At 43.5% G+C, this 21,826-nt stretch overlaps 1 protein-coding gene across 1 annotated transcript; it reads left to right on the forward strand.

The window, feature by feature from the left end:
• Positions 1-10,737: 10,737 nt before the first annotated feature.
• LOC124607178 (cuticle protein 63-like) lies at positions 10,738-20,849 on the forward strand. The gene is made up of 2 exons (XM_047139395.1): positions 10,738-10,773; positions 20,510-20,849. The coding sequence occupies exons 1-2, from the start codon at positions 10,762-10,764 to the stop codon at positions 20,783-20,785; spliced, it is 288 nt and encodes a 95-aa protein (XP_046995351.1). The 5' UTR covers positions 10,738-10,761; the 3' UTR covers positions 20,786-20,849.
• The last annotated feature ends 977 nt before the right edge of the window (positions 20,850-21,826 follow it).

Genomic DNA, 21,826 nt, shown 5'->3' on the forward strand with positions numbered 1-21,826 from the left:
ACCCTAATAACAGTCTTAAGTCACAAGAGGTAATGGATGTAACCGACTGCTGGTCGAGACCTAAGGAGACAGCCGGGTCGCCGGTAACAACGAATCACGTCTTCGCAGTGCCACCACGATGCCACCAAGGTGGTATGTCGGGCTGCGACAATGTGCAGAATTGGACAATCGATCTATCACACTGGAGGCAGTACCAAAGTGGCTCAGTTTTCAACATGAAAGGAGGAAATCCACAATTTTTAACGTGATGAGAAACGGAATTCTGGTTATGCTCCTCAGCTCTTGAGATGGTCGACCTTCATTCTCAGTGTTGTCTTCATCAAACTGCAGTTTGATCGTAGTTGTAGAAACTCCTTCCGTTATAGACTGCTACTGTGCATCAAACGTTGAAAGGCCTCTTAAATGCGTATACTCTTCGACAACATTCTATAGTTGAGTTGGTGTAAGAAAATCCCTGAGATTTAGAAACGCTGTTCCCAAGCTTCAAATGCGCAGTGACGACTGCAGCAGAGAAAATAGTCATATGCGAAGTTGCGACTACACTGAGGCATTACCACGGACACGCTTACAGAATCGGTTCCTTGTGTCTTCAGTTCTCTAAATCTACTGAAATTAGTGCTTGATTCGAAGGAAGTCATTTTGACATTTAAACATCAAACAAATGCTACATTTTATGTGCAAAATAACTAGGTCTTGAGGAGATGAACTTCTCGACACTTGATTTTCATAAGTAGAAGCAGCTGTTCGTGAAATATTTCAAATTTCACTCAAATAATTATTTAAGTTTTTCTTAATTGCCTTGTTTTACTTTAAGCAATTAAATCTTTTTTTCGCAGAATTAAATTTCATGCTGGTCCGTTTGATATCTCATTTGTCCATTTTTCTCTTCGTTTGGCTCTGAAAATTTTTCCTCGAAGCCCTTAATTACACTGGTTACCTTAAGGCCTCTATTCTTTTTTTTGAAGAATTAAACTTCATGCTGGTCATTTCGATGTCCCATTTGTCCACTTCCTACTCTTCGTTTGGGTATGAAAATTCTGACTAGAACGTATTGTGTAATTCGTAGGGAGTCATGTTTTCATTACACTCGCATATTTCACCAAAACAGAAAAAAAATACTACAGCGACTAATCACTTATAAGAGCTATTTATTGTAAAAGAGTATTCGGTCTGAGGACGTTTGAATGTGTACCTCCATCCTCAGATGACATACAAATTTTAAAAAACACTAGCAACTTACATTTGACTGTCTTTAAGAACTAATATAAGCGCTACTGTTTTATATAATTTTGCTCTTGGTACTTAACTGGTTTTATGTTTTAAGGTGTCTAGGCCTTCGTAACCCGCTACGCTATTTTGATAATGCACAAAGCTGAACGACTATACTTTTGGCAAAATTATGCTGTCCACAATGATTTGATTTGGAACCGATCTTGGTCCCAGGAATCTATCACTTGAATTTTAATTTTTGTGATTTGAACACCATCCTATACGTATTTTATCACCCTCCTCTTGAAGAATTAATACACGTCTACATGAATAAAAATATCTGAAACTCTTATTTTTAATATTTCGATCCTTCTGTATATACGGTACCTTTGGTACTATTTTGGACAATATCTTCAGTGTAGATATTAAAGTCAGTTGGTAATATTAGACAACTTTCTAGTACTGATTTATTTGCTTGAATTTTATCCATGTTTGTTTTACATGCATTTATGTCGATTTGAGATACTAGACACAGTAGCACACTTGTTTAACCAAATCGGTATCTTTGACCGCTCGGTTGGCCGAGCGGTCTAACGCACGGCTTTCCGGGCGGGAAGGAGCGCCTGGTCGCCGGCACAAATCCGCCCGGCGATTTGTTTTTGTGTCGAGGTCCGGTGAACCGGCCCGTCTGTGGATGGTTTTTAGGCGGTTTTCCATCTGCCTCGGCGAATGCGGGCTGATTCCCCTTATTCCTCCTCAGTTACACTATGTCGGCGATGCTGCGAGAACAAGTTCTCCACGTACTCGTTTCTTTTTTGGTCATCAGTCTACTGAATGGTTTGATGCGGCCCGCCACGAATTCCTTTCCTGTGCTAACCTCTTCATCTCAGAGTAGCACTTGCAACCTAAGTCCTCAATTACTTGCTTGACGTATTCCAATCTCTGTCTTCCTCTACAGTTTTTGCCCTCTACAGCTCCCTCTAGTACCATGGAAGTCATTCCCTCATGTCTTAGCAGATGTCCTATCATCCTGTCCCTTCTCCTTATCAGTGTTTTCCACATATGCCTTTCCTCTCCGATTCTGCGTAGAACCTCCTCATTTCTTACCTTATCAGTCCACCTAATTTTCAGCATTCGTCTATAGCACCACATCTCAAATGCTTCGATTCTCTTCTGTTCCGGTTTTCCCACAGTCCATGTTTCACTACCATACAGTGCTGTACTCCAGACGTACATCCTCAGAAATTTCTTCCTCAAATTAAGGCCGGTATTTGATATTAGTAGAGTTCTCTTGGCCAGAAATGCCTTTTTTGCCATAGCGAGTCTGCTTTTGATGTCCTCCTTGCTCCGTCCGTCATTGGTTATTTTACTGCCTAGGTAGCAGAATTCCTTAACTTCATTGACTTCGTGACCATCAATCCTGATGTTAAGTTTCTCGCTATTCTCATTTCCACTACTTCTCATTACCTTCGCCTTTCTCCGATTTACTCTCAAACCATACTGTGTACTCATTAGACTGTTCATTTCGTTTAGCAGATCATTTAATTCTTCTTCACTTTCACTCAGGATAGCAGTGTCATCAGCGAATCGTATCATTGATATCCTTTCACCTCGTATTTTAATTCCACTCCTGAACCTTTCTTTTATTTCCATCATTGCTTCCTCGATGTACAGATTGAAGAGTAGGGGCGAAAGGCTACATCATTTTCTTACACCCTTTTTAATATGAGCTCTTTGTTCTTTGTTGTCGACTCCTATTATTCCCTCTTGGTTGTTGTACATATTGTACATGACCCGTCTCTCCCTATAGCTTACCCCTACTTTTTTCAGAATCTCGAACAGCTTGCACTATTTTATATTGTCGAACGCTTTTTCCAGGTCGACAAATCCTACGAAAGTGTCTTGATTTTTCTTTAGCCTTGCTTCCATTATTAGCCGTAACGTCAGAATTGCCTCTCTCGTCCCTTTACTTTTCCTAAAGCCAAGCTGATCGTCACCTAGCGCATTCTCAATTTTCTTTTCCATTCTTCTGTATATTATTCTTGTAAGCAGCTTCGATGCGTGAGCTGTTAAGCTGATAGTGCGATAATTCTCGCACTTGTCAGCTCTTGCCGTCTTCGGAATTGTGTGGATGATGCTTTTCCGAAAGTCAGATGGTATATCGCCAGACTCATATATTCCACACACCAACGTGAATAGTCGTTTTGTTGCCACTTCCCCCAATGATTTTAGAAATTCTGATGGAATGTTATCTATCCCTTCTGCCTTATTTGACCGTAAGTCCTCCAAAGATCTTTTAAATTCCGATTCTAATACTGGAACCCCTATCGCTTCTAAATCGACTCCTGTTTCTTCTTCATCACATCAGACAAATCTTCACCCTCATAGAGGCTTTCAATGTATTCTTTCCACCTATCTGCTCTCTCCTCTCCATTTAACAGTGGAATTCCCATTGCACTCTTAATGTTACCACCGTTGCTTTTAATGTCACCAAAGGTTGTTTTGACTTTCCTGTATGCTGAGTCTGTCCTTCCGACAATCATATCTTTCTCGATGTCTTCACATTTTTCCTGCAGCCATTTATCTTAGCTTTCCTGCACTTCCTATTTATTTCATTCCTCTGCGACTTGTATTTCTGTATTCCCGATTTTCCCGGAACATGTTTCTACTTCCTCCTTACAGAACTCAATTAGTCTGTCTCCTCTTTCATTCCTTGTCCCAAGCCCATATTCTCCTGTAACCTTTTCTTCTACTCCTTCCTCTACAACTGCATTCCAGTCGCCCATGACTATTAGATTTTCGTCCTCCTTTACATACTGCATTACCCTTTCAATATCCTCATACACTTTCTCTATCTGTTCATCTTGAGCTTGCGACGTCGGCACGTATACCTGAACTATCGTTGTCGGTGTTGGTCTGCCGTCGATTCTGATAAGAACAACCCGGTCACTGAACTTTTCACAGTAACACACCCTCTGCCCTACTTTCCTATTCATAACAAATCCTACACCTGTTATACCATTTTCTGCTGCTGTTGATATTACCCTATACTCATCTGACCAGAAATCCTTGTCTTTCTTCCACTTCACTTCACTGACCCCTACTATATCTAGATTGAGCCTTTGCATTTCCCTTTTCAGATTTTCTAGTTTCCCTATCACCTTCAAGCTTCTGACATTCCACGCCACGACTCGTAGAACCTTATCCTTTCGTAGATTATTCAATCTTTTTCTCATGGTAACCTCCCCCTTGGCAGTCCCCTCCCGGAGATCCGAATGGGGGACTATTCCGGAATCTTTTGCCAATGGAGAGATCATCATGATCCTGTGGATACACGTTACGTGTCTTTAATGCAGTGGTTTCCATTGCCTTCTGCATCCTCATGTCGTTGATCATTGCTGATTCTTCCGCCTTTAGGGGCAATGTCCCACCCCTAGGACAAGAGAGTGGCCTGAACCTCTATCCGCTCCTCCGCCCTCTTTGACAAGGCCGTTGGCAGACCACGGGTACGTACGTCTGGTGTGAGACGTTCCCTGGGGGGGGGTCCACCAGGGGCGGAACCGCACAATAACCCTGGGTTCGGTGTGGGCCGGCGAAGGGGTGAAGTGGACTGCGGTAGTCGCCGTGGGGTTGTGGACCACTGCGGCTGCGGCGGGGACGGAGCCTCTCCGTCGTTTCTAGGTCCCCGGTTGACAATACAGATAGGTAACTTCAATGTGGTATGTTAGTAGAATGATTGCTTCCATGTTCACGGCTATTTTGCCTGATTGTCAAACCGATTCTACACTGTACGACCTTCAAAGAAAAGCTTTTGGTAGCCCCTTATAAAAATCCGGCGTCTTACAAATAAAGCGTATGCTATCAGCGTGTTCGCTGCTAAGGATAGTGACTTTAATACTTTTCCAAGCAAGGACTGAAAATGTTGGATAACAGAATAACACTGAAAGGATCCTGCTATATCTTTAGTTGCCCCAGAGTTCTCGATACAAACTTGCCATCTACTGCCTGAAAGAATCATATGAAAACGCTACTAGTAACCTTATTCTGAATAAATAAATACGGACTGTGCTTGCGACTCTCAGTGAATAAATACGTTTGCTGAAGGCAGATGAACATGGAAGGCTCCCAGGTAGCGTATATGGCTTATTAAATAGGAAAAAAAGCTATCAATTTAAAGTCGGAGAGATATATAAATAAATCCAGAGGGATCGTGTGTAAATTATTGATTATTTCAAATCAAAGCACAGCGTGGAAAATTGTAGTTACTTTTACCTACAACACTTCATAACAAAGAACTTTCCTTCCAATTATTCAAAAGAAAACAATAACTAGTAGATGAATGTAGAAGTGATTTACGTAGTTCGCCTACGTTTCAGATGCGTAAAATAAAAACAACGAATTCTGGATTCTGTGAATCGACACTGGAGGCCCCTTAGTACAGAACGTGTTGAATACTATCACTGTAAAGGCTCACTACATACGTGAATTTCCTGCACTAAAAAAACTCGCCAAGCTGCGCTAAGCACTGCATTACTTATTAACTCGTAGCTAGTAACTAGAGACTGCAGGAAGTAACATCTCATAGCAAGTTATCGCTTACCGTTCCAAGTAGCAACCGCCAACCAACTCTCCGTTACACACAGTACATCAGGCAAGCCACCGCCCAAGAACAAGACAATTCCCTTTGCATCACATTCGAGTACCTGACAGGCTGCACCGTCGCAGACCGCGCTGACTTCCTGTTGGCCGAGACTGCAGTGGTACGACCTTCCTCGTTAGGATAACTGCGTTGTGACATCAGTTGTACTGATTTATGTGGCGTGACTACCTCTCATAACATACGCTCGATACACATAGTAGATCGTAAGCCACTTGCACCTGAAAGTATTCATCAATGTAAACGGGTTCTTGGTGCTTCGCAGTTTGTAGTATATGGGGTCGCGGAAGATAAATCAGTGATAGATTTCAGTTGATATCGATGATGTCGTAGAAATATTGTTTATCCTTGTTGCCATCGCTACCAGCGATCACTTTTAACTTCCATATCTTAGTATGCCACATTCACGACAAAGCTTTCAAAGTTAATTCATACGAAGTCAGTCTCCCTTATCGCAGCTTTCTAAAACCAGAGAGGGCTTGCGTTGCCAACTTGCGAGAAATTAAACTTGAGAGAACTTTTGTTACCAAGGTCTTGACTTTTCATTCAAATATCCAAGCCCGAAGTTAATTATACTCTATCAAAAAATTCAGATGGATATTGAACTCCACACTTCCAGAAAGCAAAACTCAAAATCTCCATACAAATTCTAAGACACTTCACAATATTTTATTTGCATATCCTTGTACAAATAATTGTTGTGTAACTCCTGCGTAATGTCACGTAGCGTGTGACTACAGAATCCGACTGTACAGTTCCAGTTTGTGATACAGACTCATCCAGACCGATTCTACAGCAAATTTACAAGTCATTCTTTCATTTTTATTTCTTAAAAGTCGGCGCAGCGAGAATTTGACGCTCCCAGGAATATTTTTTGTCACAGTGGCCACCGACCGTGAGGCTAGCATGTCCAGTGGCTGGAATGGCTGTCTGGTAGGCTGAAGACTGCCGTTGTCGACAATTCCTTTCTACGTCGCTCATGAAACAGGGGAAAACATCGTTTTTTGTTCAATGGTAACGAATACACTAAATAAAAACAGAACTTATTATCTAAAATATTCATAACATTTACGAACCATGTATCGTTGCCGCTGGCAAGAAGGTGATCACCTCACAAACCTGTTCGTCTCATTTCAAGATGCGCCACCCTCCAAGGAACGTCGCTGAAACTTTTCATTTTGGCTAAGGAAAGACCATCTTCACCTCAGACTTTGATTAGTGCGCACAGGTGATCTCAGCAACAGTCCTTGTGAGTTAGCAGATGCAGAAAACATTATAAGCTGATAGTTTATACGTGTTTCGGGCGTCTTTCAAGCTTTAGCTATCATCTCGGAAAAATAAAGACACGTAATTAATCATTATTTTCTTTGTAGGTAAATATCGGCAGTCCTGGTAAAAGTGCAGAACTGATAAAGTGCAGTACCGATTTCGTTCTGCATTTATTCGGGAACAACGCTGTCTCAACCCATGCTGCGTTTGTGAAAGCGTACGATAACAATACTCCCTCGTAAAACTCAGCAGTTAGAAGACGCAACAGCTTCCAGTGAAGTCAGAAAAGTGTGAAAAACAATGAACGAAGCGACAGACCAGAGCCCTGTAAAGAATCAGAAATCGCAAGGGAATAGGAGGTTTTGGTGCTTCAACGCAGGCATATCACAACGAGACAATAGTGGAAAATTTTGTTAGCCACAACAGTCACTGATAGCAAATAAGGGTTTATTCAATTACCGATCTCACCCGTTTTGATCATTTTCAGATTGGTCTAAATACTGCAATGTGTATATGTCATAAAAATGCACATAATGTAATGATAAGCTAAAAACTCTAATAAGCAGTGCCATAATGTATATAAACTGGAAAGCTAGCAGACGTACCCGTCTTCATGAAGTTAACAGAGAAAGCAAAGTACCCAGCCGTAAGTGGCCTTGTCACATGGAGTAAAATCAGACACAATAATAACCACACATGACCCATAATGTCGGGTCGATGCTTGCATACTGTACTTACAACGACCGGTGCAAAAAGCTAAGGGGGCTGTGGCTGGTAGATGCCGTTCTCCCTAAGGGACGTCTATTGAATCTTTTAGAAGAGATATAGATGTATGATTGTAAGAAACGCCATCCTTCTTAGCTTCTCAATGAATAGAATGACTTTGCAGCTAGTGCCTATTTTTCGTTATACACTGAAGAACCTAAAGATACTGGTAACCTGCCTAATATCGTGTAAGGCCCCCGCGAGCACGCAGAAGTGTCGCAACACGGCGTGGCATGGGCTCGACTAATGTCTGAAATAGTGCTGGAGGCAACTGACACCACGAATCTTGCAGGGCTGTCCATAAATCCGTAAGAGTACGAGGGGATGGAGATCTCTTCTGAACAGCACGTTGCAAGGCATCCCAGATATGCTCAACAATGTTCATGTCTGGGGAGTTTGGTGGCCAGCGGAAGTGTTTAAAGTCAGTAAAGTGTTCGTGGACCCACTCTGTAGCAATTCTGGACGCGTGGAGTGTCGCATTGTCCTGCTGGAATTGCCCAAGTACGTCGGAATGCACAATGGACATGAATGGATGCAGGTCATCAGACGGGATGCTTGCGTACAGAGTCGTATCTAGACGTACCAGGTGTCCCATATCACTCCAACTGCACACTCCTCATACCATTACATAGCCTCCACCAGCTTGAACAGTCCCCTCCTGACATGCAGGATTCATGGATTCATGCGGTTGTCTCCATACACGTTCAAGCCCATGCGCTAGATACAATATGAAACGAGGCTCGTCCGGGCAGGCAGTATGTTTCCAGTCATCAACAGTCCAACGTCGGTGTTGACGAGCCTAGGCTAGGTGTAAAGTTCTGTGTACACGATTGGGACTTTGACTCCGAAAGCCCATATCGCTGACACTTGTTGATGGCCCAGCATTGAAATCTGCAAAAAAATGGTTCAAATGGCTCTGAGCACTATGGGACTTAACATCTGTGGTCATCAGTCCCCTAGAACTTAGAACTACTTAAACCTAACTATCCTAAGGACATCACACACATCCATGCCCGAGGCAGGATTCGAACCTGCGACCGTAGCAGTCGCGCGGTTCCGGACTGAGCGCCTAGAACCGCTAGACGACCGCTAGACGACCGCGGCCGGCTGAAATCTGCAGCAATTTGCGGAAGTGTTGCAGTTCCGTCACGTTGAATGTTTCTCTTCAGTCGTCGTTGGTTCCGTTCTTGAAGGACCTTTTCCCGGCCGCAGCGATGTCGGGGGTTTGATGTTTTACCGGATTACTAATATTCAAGGTACAGTCGTCAACTGGTCGCAAGGGAAAATTCCCATTTCGTCGCTACGTCGGAGATGCTGTGTCCCATCGCTTGTACTCCGACTGTAACACCACGTTCAAGCTCACTTAAATCTTTACAACCTGCAATTGTAGCAGCAGTAACAGATCTAACAACTGCTCCAGACATTTGTTGTCTTATATAGGCGTTGCCTACCGCAGCGTCGTATTCTGCTTGTTTGCATATCTGTGTATTTATATACGCATGCCTATACCAGTTTCTTTGGCGCTTCAGTGTGTAAGAAACCGTTGTAGGCCTTTCGCCCTAGTGGAGCTGTCTTCCTCCCCCTGCCGCCCACGTATGTTTTTGCTCTGGTTTCGGCCCATCCGTTATGCCAACAGTCTGTTTATCGTGTTTTGATATCCTGCTTTCAGTTCACATATCTTTTTATTGTACATGTCGCAGACGAATTTGAGCTAATTTGTGTGAGTGTCCTCGAGTCTAAGATGTATCGCAAAAACCCTCACAGTCTTCAAGAACTGCAGCAGAACATTTCGGTTGAGATTGCAGCAATTCCAACACTCCAACTTCCATCCGCCTTCAGGAACTTGCTGACCACGGCCCAAAAGTGCCGAGAGATGTGTGGTGATCACTTTCAACATCTGCTATAGTCAGGGTAGTACTGTATTTACTTTTCTCTGCTGTGTTTCTTTGTCCCTGGGACTCTGTTATCGGGACCACTTAATTTTCCCCACCCTTATTAACAGTTAAGGTTACATGCAAATAGGAAAAGAAGTTTCGTCATCACAAAATGTGTTCACGTTATTTTGTCCAAACCCTTGGCTTATCATGATGGCAACTATTTTTTTCTCGAGTAGTTACTGAAGTACTATCGCCAACGCAATCGAGACTTCGATCTGTCAGCTGGGATTTCTTTTTACAGATAAACTTGGAGGACCTGAGACGTCCGTAAGTCGTCTGTATGTGTTTTCTATGGTTTATTAATCTCGTTAAATCGAAGGGTTGGAGACGGCTCCTTCTTAGATAGGAAAATGTGCTCATGCGAGCTCGCGCCCCCGTACGTGCCCTTGTTTGTCTGTGTGTGTGTTTGAGCTTAAGTTTTCATGAAACATAACTGAAAGTGGTTGAATGGATAATGTCCAAAGGCCACAAGAAAAAAAAAAATGTAACGCAACTCGAGAAAGGAAAGCGGCATATGAACTATTCCGTTGCGTGTACAGCTGTTCAGACAGGAGGAAATTGGATTTAAACAGGATTATGAAAATTTGTGAAGGACAAAATTTCTTGAAGATTCTTCATCTTTCGTGGATGAATAACTCACAGAACCGTTTAACGTATGTTATACCCGACTCAGAACGTAACGAGTTACTGGCCATCGTTGATCCGTTGGCACGGATACAACATGAAAGTTAATGTAGTCTGCAGCAGTGACGGCTCTTATCTAACAACGTAGGAGCGGTAGAGCGCCTAGTAAACCTGTGCACAGGACACCACGAGAGGAGCGAGGCCATCGTGAGGGACGTTGGGTGTGGCTCGAAAGGTATATAAACCCTGGACCCGTGGACTCTGTACCAGTCAGCACCGCCGACGCAACACACACTCAGCATGTACAAGCTCGTAAGTAGCTTTAATTTTGCCAACTAAAGACCAGTAAGCTAAAGACGCAGTCCTGCTATTGGGTCCACATCATTTCCGTCGCTTTTTCTCGAACTTCGAGGCTTTGTTCTGAAAAACGTACAAAAAAATTACGATTCGAAGTATTGGTCATCGCAAGCCACTATTTTGTCCCATCTTTCCGGGAGCATAAAAATCCGGTGACGGAAGAACTGGGCGTCTTTGGAGGCGATCCATAAACTGATCCAATTTTACACTCCTTCATATGATCGTAGGTGTTGGTCAGCCAGGCCGTGTACCATTGTTCGAAAAAGGTGGCAGTCCCAGGAATCAGTGTTTGGAGAATACTGCAGATGGGCTAGAACTTGCCATTTCAACGTTTTTAAGTATGCTTTGGCAGGTTTTGCGACATGATATCGAGCATTGTCATGCAACAAAATCACCTTTTCATATCTATAGCTGTATTGTGGCCTTTTGTCTTTCAGTGTTCGGCTCAAGCACGTCAACTTATTTTGATAACGATCTCCTGTGATTGTTTCCGTCGGTTTCAGTAGCTTAGAAAACCTTCTCGCTCCCGTTGCCATGCCGGTCTTCCAGGTCAGTGGCACCGTTTATGGAGCGTTCAAACTATTCCCTGTACGTTCTTTCAGTAATCGGTACCTCATCATAAGCCTACCCAGCATTCTATGAGGCTCAGCTGGAGCTCTCTTCATGTGAAAGCAGAAACTTAAAACTTCTCGCAAATGACAAGGATTGTGCTCGTAAGTTGATATATTCAATCGAGAATAACTTTATAATGTAATCACAAGTCGACTAATATTCTGATGACGCTATGTTTACAAATGCCAAAGATTATTGTATGACGCTTACGACCTACCAATTGTACCAGCACTTGCCGCTACTGTCATCTATTGCAAAACGGTGGACGTACTCTGTCGTGATTTTCCATTCCGAGCAGATCCCTTAGTTGGAAGCTACGTAATTTTCAAATTTCACAAGCGGGGCTTCTCCTTTGTGTGTATTATACAGGATGATTTTGCTAAATGGGGATAAACTGCTGGAAACAATCCCTGAGACGATAAATAGCAATAAAGGTCATATGGATATATGGTTGGAAACGCCTTTCGATGGACCTACATCCACTTGAACGTGGAGATAAAGGATCTTTGACAATGCAGATTTCAGTGATTGACATCACACGTGAGAACACACCAGGGAAGTGGGTAAATCCACTCTGTAATAGTGTTTTGGCTTCAGGACCAAGAAGGCAGATAATTGGAGTACTGTTGTGTAGTGACACATAACGACGCTCTTCGTACCACCAACAACGCGACTTCCAGTGGGGGAGGCAGGGTCAACCGCAGGAAGTGCAGATTTGCCTCCACTGTGAAACGCTGTGGAAGGATGACTGGTCCCAAGAGGCGGTCGCCAATAATCCCTGGCCACATACTGTGGCCGAACCAGTACTGTTAATCTGATGTCACTATATCATGAGGATTCTCTTCAGTCCACATGTGGGTGTTGTTAAGATTGACGATGCCGTCCCTCGTGAAGGTAGCCTCTGTATGCACTGATGGCTCTCGGACTGACCCTGGGGTCGGGTGCGCCTTCGTCATTGGCACCCGTGTCTTGCGATGTATGCTTTCAGCACGCTGCTCAGTATTTACACCCGAGCTCTTCGTCCTGTATCAGGCCACAGAGTACACACGGCGACAAAGCCTTTTCAATTGTGCCGTCTGCTCAGACTCGCTCAGCGCCCTTAAAAGTCTATGTGCGCTGTACACCGCCATCCCTTAGTGCAGCGGGTCCAGGAAAACTGTCACTTGCTCACTCTTGGTGGAGCCAGTGTGATGTTTATGTGGGTTCCTGGTCATGTCGGTCTGCCAGGAATTGAGGCTGTCGACGCTGCTGCCAAGGCTGCAGTCCTCGTACCACAGCCCGAGAGTTCCTATATTCCCTCGGATGATCCCTGTGTTGCCCTCTGTCAGGCGGTGGTGTCCCTTTGGCATCGCCAATGGTTCTCGCTTCACGGGAATAAACTCCGGCTTATTAAGCGTCTCCCAGTGGCTTGGACGGCCTCCTCTCGGCCCTCCCGCTGGGAGGAGGTCATTTTAAGTCGGCTGCGTATTGGGCACTGCCTTTTAAGCCATCGCCATTTGATAAGTGGCGCTACCCCACCACTTTGTACACATTGCGCCCACGTTTTAACTGTTCGCCACTTCCTGACGGACTACCCATTTTTAACCGTTTACATTCCCGCTTGGGTTTGCCGTCTGAGCTATCGGCCGTTTTAGCAAATGACGCGCAGGCTGTCGACTGCGTTCTACTTTTTATCCGACAAAGTAATATGGCGAAGGCCATTTAATTTTTAGTTTTGGACCTCCGTTTCTGTATGGTGTCTTTTTGTAGCCCTTGTTCCACGTGCCTGTTTTTAGCTGTTTTCTATTATGTCAATTGGGATTGACGTATAGCCATTTTTCAACTCTCTGTCTTCGTGTTCTATAGTGTTGACTTGGGCGCGCATAACCCCAGTTGCTTTTTACGCCCTAAAGCAAAACAAAACCAAAATCAATAATCTGTGAATAGGATGCATGACGCCAATCTCATCACCTTGGCCTACGCGGCGAACCGTGGAAAATATTTCACAAGATCGTCTGAGTTACCTCATTCTGTTGAACTACCTGTCTGGCGCTGATACTGAGACCTTTTATCTCTATCTTCAAGTGGGTGCGCCTCCCTTGGAACGCATTTGCAGTCGTATGTCCACATGCCCTTTGCTTCTCATCCTCTCAGGGACCAGTTCCCGTAGGTTGTCCTCGTTTAACAAACTCATCCTGTATATTTGGTGAGCAATTTGCTTTTAATACCTCAAAAGAAGAAAATAGCGTAAGAGAAAACAGTGACAAATAGACAATCGCTGAATCATTAAAATAAATAATTATAGTTTTTAACGGAATTCGTTACTCACTTGAATCCCCTTTGGAGTTTGCAATCTCCCCTATTAAAATATCTTTGTAAGTTTCGTTTGAAATATACATCTGCTCTAATTGCAGCTCAGGCAGAGGCGGATCGTATAGGCGAGCAGCGGCAATGTAGTACAACAGAACATTCCAGTAAATGGTTGTTACCCGTTTAGCGGGTTAAGTAGCAAAATGATAACAATCTTAAACTTATACGATTCTGCAAATGAAAAATCGGTTTCACTTCTCAGATATCAGACTTCGTACGCATTAAGATGAAGGTACTCTCTTTAACGATAAATCACAAAAACATTTGCTATGTTATACCGAAGAGCAGTGCTTTACCACAGCACTTGACCACACCGACGAACTATTTTCCCAATTACTTATCAGTTCTAAGCAAATATAATGGTGTTTAAGATTCGTATTTCACTACGACATTATTGCCTGAGTCCAAATGAATTCATTATTATTGTTTCAGTATTGCCACGCTTATAATCAAAACGAACTCACAATTAATCGTTGACCAAATGAAAACAAACAAAAGCCACTAACGTAAAGAGAGAGAGAGAGATTAATCGCATATATCAATTCCATTTTCATAGATATTCACATCTTGCTAAGCAAAAAGCCGAAATATCTAAATATAACAACACCAATTCATACTTTTTTATTGTCTTTCAGCTACGGAATTATATTTTTATTTGAACGAAAGCTTTCCAACTAAGTTTAACGACAGTTTCCGTCATACTTCTTGATCATTTTTGTTAAAGACTGGTTAGAAGTTCTTACGATTTACAGCCAAACGATGAAGATCAATATGCCATCGACTGTTTGTTACTGCAAAAATCTATAGCCACTGACTCTGCTTCTGATCAAGAAGGCAGCGTAGCGCGTGCAGTGATGATAGTAGAACCGCTATGAAGAGGGTTGTGAGAGCAGAGAGTTAAAACACAGCAGTCGTCGCCACAAATTTTACTAGCGGGCGTCGCCATTCCATAAAATAATAATTGTTCCAAACGTGGTTAGAACGACACCGCACTAGTACCTCGACAGGTATTAACCGAGAATGGACCCCGAGAACAGTAAATAGATTATTTCAAGAAAATATCTGCGATTTATCACCAATATCTTTCGATTCTTCTCGCCATGTGGTTATTTCAAACCATCATATGCACGAGCAAGCGGATTGAAAGAGGTTTGGCTTTACTTATTGTGAACATGAAAGTGTGAAGAGGAAAAACGAGAGTTATTAAGTTTTTCACAGCAAAATTAGGTGAAACATTAGGTTTTTCTGCAGATGTGAGGAATACCTACCATGTATTACAACAAAAAAGAGCTAATGTGGACAGGCATTTATACATAAATCCATACATATGGATGTATGTATGTCTGTATGTAAGCGTGTGTGTTCCACATCGCCCCTTATAACATTGGACCGATTCCAACAAAACTTAGTACGAATACACGTTACTGTCTGGAAACAATTACTGTGGAGATAAGAACCATCTGCCTATCGTAGTCGAGGAGATACAACGTCATCAATAACGAGATGTGCGAAAAACTGCCACATCATGCATGACGTTTATTACTTTTGTGCAACTATGTTCGCAATAAATTTCGCAGACAGCACCCACATATGTCGCTGAATGTCGCCACTACATTATACCATTGTATGACATAGAGAGAAGTCATAAACAATGAGATGGGTGAAAAAGTGATGCAACGTGCATGAAGTTTTAATACATTTGTTCTTTGCTAATAAGACACCAGTGCAGTTAAGTCAACTTAAGGAGATCTCTGGCACTTGTCAGTGCTTTCTACATCTTTCAGCTGCGAAGCGCAAGTGGAAACTACAGTCGTCTATAGAGCTTTGAAGAAGCCTTGCCATACGGGCTGTCTATATTCATGTGTACAGTATGCATATTGTTTGTACGATGTTTCACAATTTCGGAGGTGTTGTCGCAAATACAAGGAAATGTAATGTTTTCGATACTACACTAGAAGCACGGTTTATTTTTTGTTTTCCTTTCCAAGACAAAACTGGCGAAATGTATACCCGGGCAATGCGGGGTTTGTCAGCTAGTATCTAATAAGCCCGCAAACGTGCAAACACCAGGTGGCTTGTGCTGTAGCGAGGAAGGAGGGCTTTTCTTTATCTAGCGTACAGGATATGACCAGTAAGTAATGAAACGTTTTTTCTGGGCAATGGAACGTACGAAGGACGGTCTCCGAACGTGGGATCAATGGTAATGAATGTCACATAATATATAGGCCATACGGAGATAGAAGAGTCCCGACAGTTACTATGGGATTAGCCTGCTTGCTTCGCATATCACTACAACCACTCACCTAAGACGATTTTGTATGCCTGCGTATAGTAACGCCTCATTGCTGTCACAGCTAATAAGTGATATTGTTTTCGATAATGTTGCTTTGGTAATGCCAGGCCCTTTCGCCTTTCGCGGTTGGAAGCTGATGAAATCGCTGGCAGCTGTCGGGGCTCTTGGCTCGCTGTACAGATTGTAGAAGAGAGTACTCAATTGCCAAATTCCTGGAGGTCAAGTCTGAAGTAAAAGTGCGTCTACTGCTATCGTCCAGAATTGAGGTACTGCGAACTATTGATCAACATTCATCATTTCCCTGGGCCTTTGTCCCACTACAACGCGGGTCGTACGTGTTACAACTGATTTGGCGATGTCAGTATCGGAGTGTGGCCGGATGCCATTCCTGTCGCCCCCCCCCCCGAATACTCCGCGATGTAATTAGTGTAGCCTAGCTGTCTGCATCTAGTGTAACCCACGAAATAGTGCGAACGTTTTCAAGTGTCTGCGAGTCGTGTTTCTGAGGCGGGACATGGGGACCAGCCCGGTATTCACCTGGTGGGATGTGGAAAATCGCCTCAAAACCACATACAGGCTGGATTCAGTCCGGGGCTGGCCCGTCTACCCGAGTCTAGCAAACAGCGCATTAGCACCCTCGGCTAACCTGGCGGGTAACTATTGATCAACATTGTGCCGTAAAATTTGCTTCAAAATGAACCAATCCGTTACGTGGACTTTTGACAGGATTTGTGAGTCATACAGCGATGAGGCGTTAGCATAAAAAAAATTCAAAGATGACCAGGGAAACGTGGAAGCTGAATAATGTACGTCGAACAACGATCCATCCCCGGGAAAAAAGTGTGAAAACTTATGTACTGTGATCGCTTGATAGGCGTACATTTGATAGCACAAGACAGCACTTCTAGTGAAAACCAATATGTATAATGATTTGTAGATGCCGTTGATGAGAGCGAAGAAGGTGAAGAAAGATTTTGTCTAGGGAGCAGAAGCAAATCATGTTACGATTTGCCACAAATTATTGGATTCTTTTTTATACAGACTGGTAACCGCCGATGAAACTTAGATTTTAGAATAAAAAGTCAGAAATCAAAAGGTGGAGGAGGAGGAGGAGGAGGAGGAGATTAGTGTTTAACGTCCCGTCGACAACGAGGTCATTAGAGACGGAGCGCAAGCTCGGGTGAGGGAAGGATGGGGAAGGAAATCGGCCGTGCCCTTTCAAAGGAACCATCCCGGCATTTGCCTGAAGCGATTTAGGGAAATCACGGAAAACCTAAATCAGGATGGCCGGAGACGGGATTGAACCGTCGTCCTCCCGAATGCGAAATCAAAAGGTACTACTCTGACACCTAAGCGCTACTCCTCGACTGAAAACAGACTGCATGACCAAATCATGAACTGATCTGTTGCTCATGGTTTACTTTAACGCAAAAGGTGCTGTCAACAAGTAATATGTAACTGCTGAATAAATAATAAACGGTAAAATTTATGCCGAATTATTTGAACATTTGAGGCTTCATGTCTCCTGGGTCCAAACAAAGATCATCGTTACATCACCATGTGTCCAATCTCGCTTTACTAAATGTGAGCCGGCCGGAGTGGCCGTGCGGTTCTAGGCTTTACAGTCTGGAACCGAGCGACCGCTCAGAGCCATTTGAGCCATTTTGAGCTAAATGTGAACGGGCCTCTGCTAAAACAACTTTCCTAGTATCCTCAACCAAAATTTGGCTTCCTCTGGCTTCATTATAATCTTCCTGCATAAAGTGCTACTAGCACATATCCAAGGAATTGAATATTAACCCACTGTACATAATCTTCAGCAAATTTGTTACAGTGACTTCAGTCGCTATTCTTATCAGACATGCTGTAGTACGACAAAACACACTGCAGGCTGGAGACAACTAATGTCTGTAAACAACTTCCCAGCATTAGTGTTGTATGTGACATAACTCTTGAAGAACGTCAGGAAACACTAATGGAAAACAAATGAATAACTTGCAATCTGGTGATGAAACGAAGAGTGGTTTCTGAATAAACAGCGCCAGTAAATAATTGCTCAGCGATAATTCGCTGACAATTACTACTCACAAGAATTTTTATAAATGTAACGTATTCCACATAAACAGGCGAAGAGATAAACAATTTTTCGATTACACTGTAGGTAAAATATCACTGGAAACAGTAACTACGGTATAATACCAAGGCTCCAGCACCTGAAGGAGCCTACGGCGAAACAGGCATATAAAAGATATAGTAGGAAAAGCAGACGCCACGCTGAGATTTGCTGGGAGAATCTTAAGAAAATGTAATTCATTAGTGTAACAAGTAGCTTACAAAATACGTCTTCTGTAGATTCTTGAGTATTGTTCATCAATATCGGACCCCCACCAAGTAGGGTTAACAGAAGAGATAGAGAAGATCCAAAGAGGTGTGGCAAATATCGTCACAGGATAGTTTAGTCAGCTCAAGACCATTACGGAGATGATCAATGAACTCCAGTGGGAGATGCTACAGGAGAACGGTTGTTCGACACGGAAAGGCTTACTGTTGAGCCGGGCGTGGTGGCCGAGCGGTTGTAGGCGCTTCAGTCCGGAACCGTGCGACTGCTACGGTCGCAGGTTCGAATCCTGCCTCGGGTATGGATATGTGTGATGTCCTTAGGTTAGTTAGGTTTAAGTAGTTCAAAGTTCTAGGGGACTCAGATGTTAAGTCCCACAGTGCTCAGAGCCATTTGAAGCTTACTATTGAAATTCCGAGAGCGTACTTCCGCGAAACGTCGGACAATATGTAAACATGTAACTTCCCCTCACATAAGCGTCGCGAAGGGATCATTACGATAAAAAAAAAAAATTGGAGCTCACATGGAGCTGTACAGAATGTAATTCTTTCCATACGCCATTTGTAAGTGTACATGAAAGGGGGGGGAGGGAGAAGATAAGGTGTCAGAGATACCCGCCGCCACATACCGAAAGGCACCTTATGCACTACAGATGCATATGTAGAACTCACAGAGTCATTCCAACATGGAAAAAGTAAAGATATTTCCCAATATCGTTCATGACCAGAATGTATCGATCGCCTGAAATAAACGTGGTTTGCTGCTGAAGTAACATCTTCATTACGTATCGAGTCTGCCAAAGGCAATCATATTGGGTTGATTCAGAAGTTCGTAGCGTTTTCCCACAAGATGCGCATAACAGAGGCTTTAGTCATCAACAATATATTCTCCTTCACTATTTACAAAAGTCTGCCAAAGATGGGGAAAGTTTTCGATTTCGCAGTAGTAGAAATCATATGATTTTGAGGCGAAAAACTCGTCGAACCAAGTTCGTATGGCATTTTCATCCGGAAAGGGAGTTCCTTGAAGGTTGTTCGATAGAGAGGGGGAAAGGTGAAAATCTGAGGGCGAAAGATCAGGAGAATAAGGTCGGTGCGGAATGAGTTACCAAACCAACTTACGTATGGTGTTTTTTTGTCAGACTAGCAGAGTGGGGGCTGGCGTTATCGTGGATTAGTATCTCTTCACGCAGTCTTCTTGGTCGTTGTCCTCGGATTGTGTCTGCAAGACGTCTCACTTGATAACAATAAGTGTCAGCAGTGATGGTTACAGCTCGAGGAATCATTTCGTAGTATACCACACCGTCGCTGTTCCAACAGATGCATAACATTATCTTTTGTAAATGGGCGAATGTCTTTGTACGGGTAGTTGATGCTTTGTTTGGGCTCAACCATTCCTTTCTTTACCGTATGTTAGCATGAAGACATCATTTCCCGTCACCAGAAGCTATACAGGATAGGAATGGTCAGCATTGTTCACGAGACAATTCATGACGAGCAAACAGAATGCACATATGGCTAACCGCTGATTTTTGTGTGAACATGCAGAACCCATACAGCCTATTTCATTACAATTGCCACTAGACAATTGTGGATTAATGCGGTTAAACGATCCTCATCAAACCCTATAAGTCTTCCTGTACGTGGAGGGTCACTAATGTCAAAACGATCCTCCCTAAAACGAAAAAAAAGCATTTTCTTGCCGTGCTCTGTCCAATGGCATTATCCTCATACACGGCGCAAACGTTTCTGGCTGCCTTCGCTCCTGTCATCCTTCTACTGAACTCAAACACAAGGATATGCGGAAATGTTCCGATTCTGCCACGTGTCACTCCATTTTCTGGCGTCCACACCTCCACCCACTATTTATAGATGACAAAATGACAAAAAAACAGCAACAATGAACTACAAATAAAAAATGATAATCGATAAATAAACCCATGGCAACTGAAATACCAACCTGCAATACAAAACGTCTATGAATATAACGCAACAACTTACTACGCTACCTGTAGAAATGTCATGAAACGCCGTCAGCTCTAAGAAACAAGTAGCTTTGCCTCAGTCGACATTACGCAGACGAGTGCCGTTTGCTCGCAGGTGATCCTGCCACTGCTGTTCGCCGCCGCGTCGGCCGGCTTCCTGCGAGGCGCAGCCATCGCGCCGGCAGCCATCGCCGCCCCTGCAATCGCGCCTGCTGCCATCGCCGCCCCCGCCATCGCCGCACCCGTGGCCTTGGCCGCCCCCGCCATCGCTGCCGCCCCCGCTGTGGCTGTGGCTCCCGCTCTGCCTGCGGCCCCGCTGGCTGTTGCTGCCCCTGCCATCGCTGCTCCGGTGTCCTACGCCGCCGCAGCGCCTATCCTCAAGATACATTAGTAAAACCTTGCTGAAGACAGATTGCATCTTGTACGTAAATAAATGACACGACTTTCATATATCAGTTGCATTTTTCGTTTTTGTACTAATCAACCTCACATTTCCCATAGTTGCACTTAACTGTGTCCGCTGTGAAAACCTTCTTGTAATACCTCTCACAAGGTATTTTACTTTGTAAATAGAACTGTGGTATGCATTCACATCTCGCACACACAACACACTCACAGCAACTGCGTACACTAAATTCTAACATTTGTCTGTGACAAACTACTGGATGGAACAGTTAAAAGCAGCCCTCCTCCCCTTTGAATGCAAATGCAGTATTTCGACTCGTGAAATAGAATAAACAACTACAACAATGGACAGTTTTACTCAGTAATTGACTGTTAGCATTATTTTCTCAGCATTTCAGTTTATTTCCATTACTTGATGTAGAAATACTTCCATAGTAGAGACAGGCGACCGTTCAGATTTGGCACAACTTAGAAGTATAGGAAGGTCTTGATCGCACAGTTCTTTACTAAGTGTTACGCGATTCAAAATATCATCGTCAAGCTGAAGCTGTGAATGAAGTGTACAAGAAATTAGTGACAGAAAATATACACAAGTGTGCATCTAAGTATTGCAATATTCAGTAATTTCAAATAGTATCGTACATTAAAAAGTATAGACTGAATAGAATACAAATCTCATCTCCTGGAGGTATATTTGACGGTGCCGTGTGCCGCACTGTCCTGGGCGCCTTGCCACGGTTCACGCGGCTCCCCCCGTCGGAGGTTCGAGTCCTCCCCCCGCCATGGGTGTGTGTGTTTTGTCCTTAGCTTAAGTTAGTTTAAGTGAGATTAAGTAGTGTGTAAGCCTGGGGACCGATGATCTCAGCAGTTTGGTCCCATAGGAACTTACCACAAATACCCAAAAACATTGCCGTGTATTAGAAATGAAACAGTGTGAAACTGAGTGTGGCAACTGAACTGTCAAACAGATAAACGAAGACCAGTAGGTGGCCCCAGCATTGACCATAGAAAGCAAGTCAAAGAGTAA

The sequence above is a fragment of the Schistocerca americana genome, chromosome 3 (genome assembly GCF_021461395.2).
Source record: "Schistocerca americana isolate TAMUIC-IGC-003095 chromosome 3, iqSchAmer2.1, whole genome shotgun sequence".
In the NCBI taxonomy this organism is placed as follows: Eukaryota; Metazoa; Arthropoda; class Insecta; order Orthoptera; family Acrididae; genus Schistocerca; species Schistocerca americana.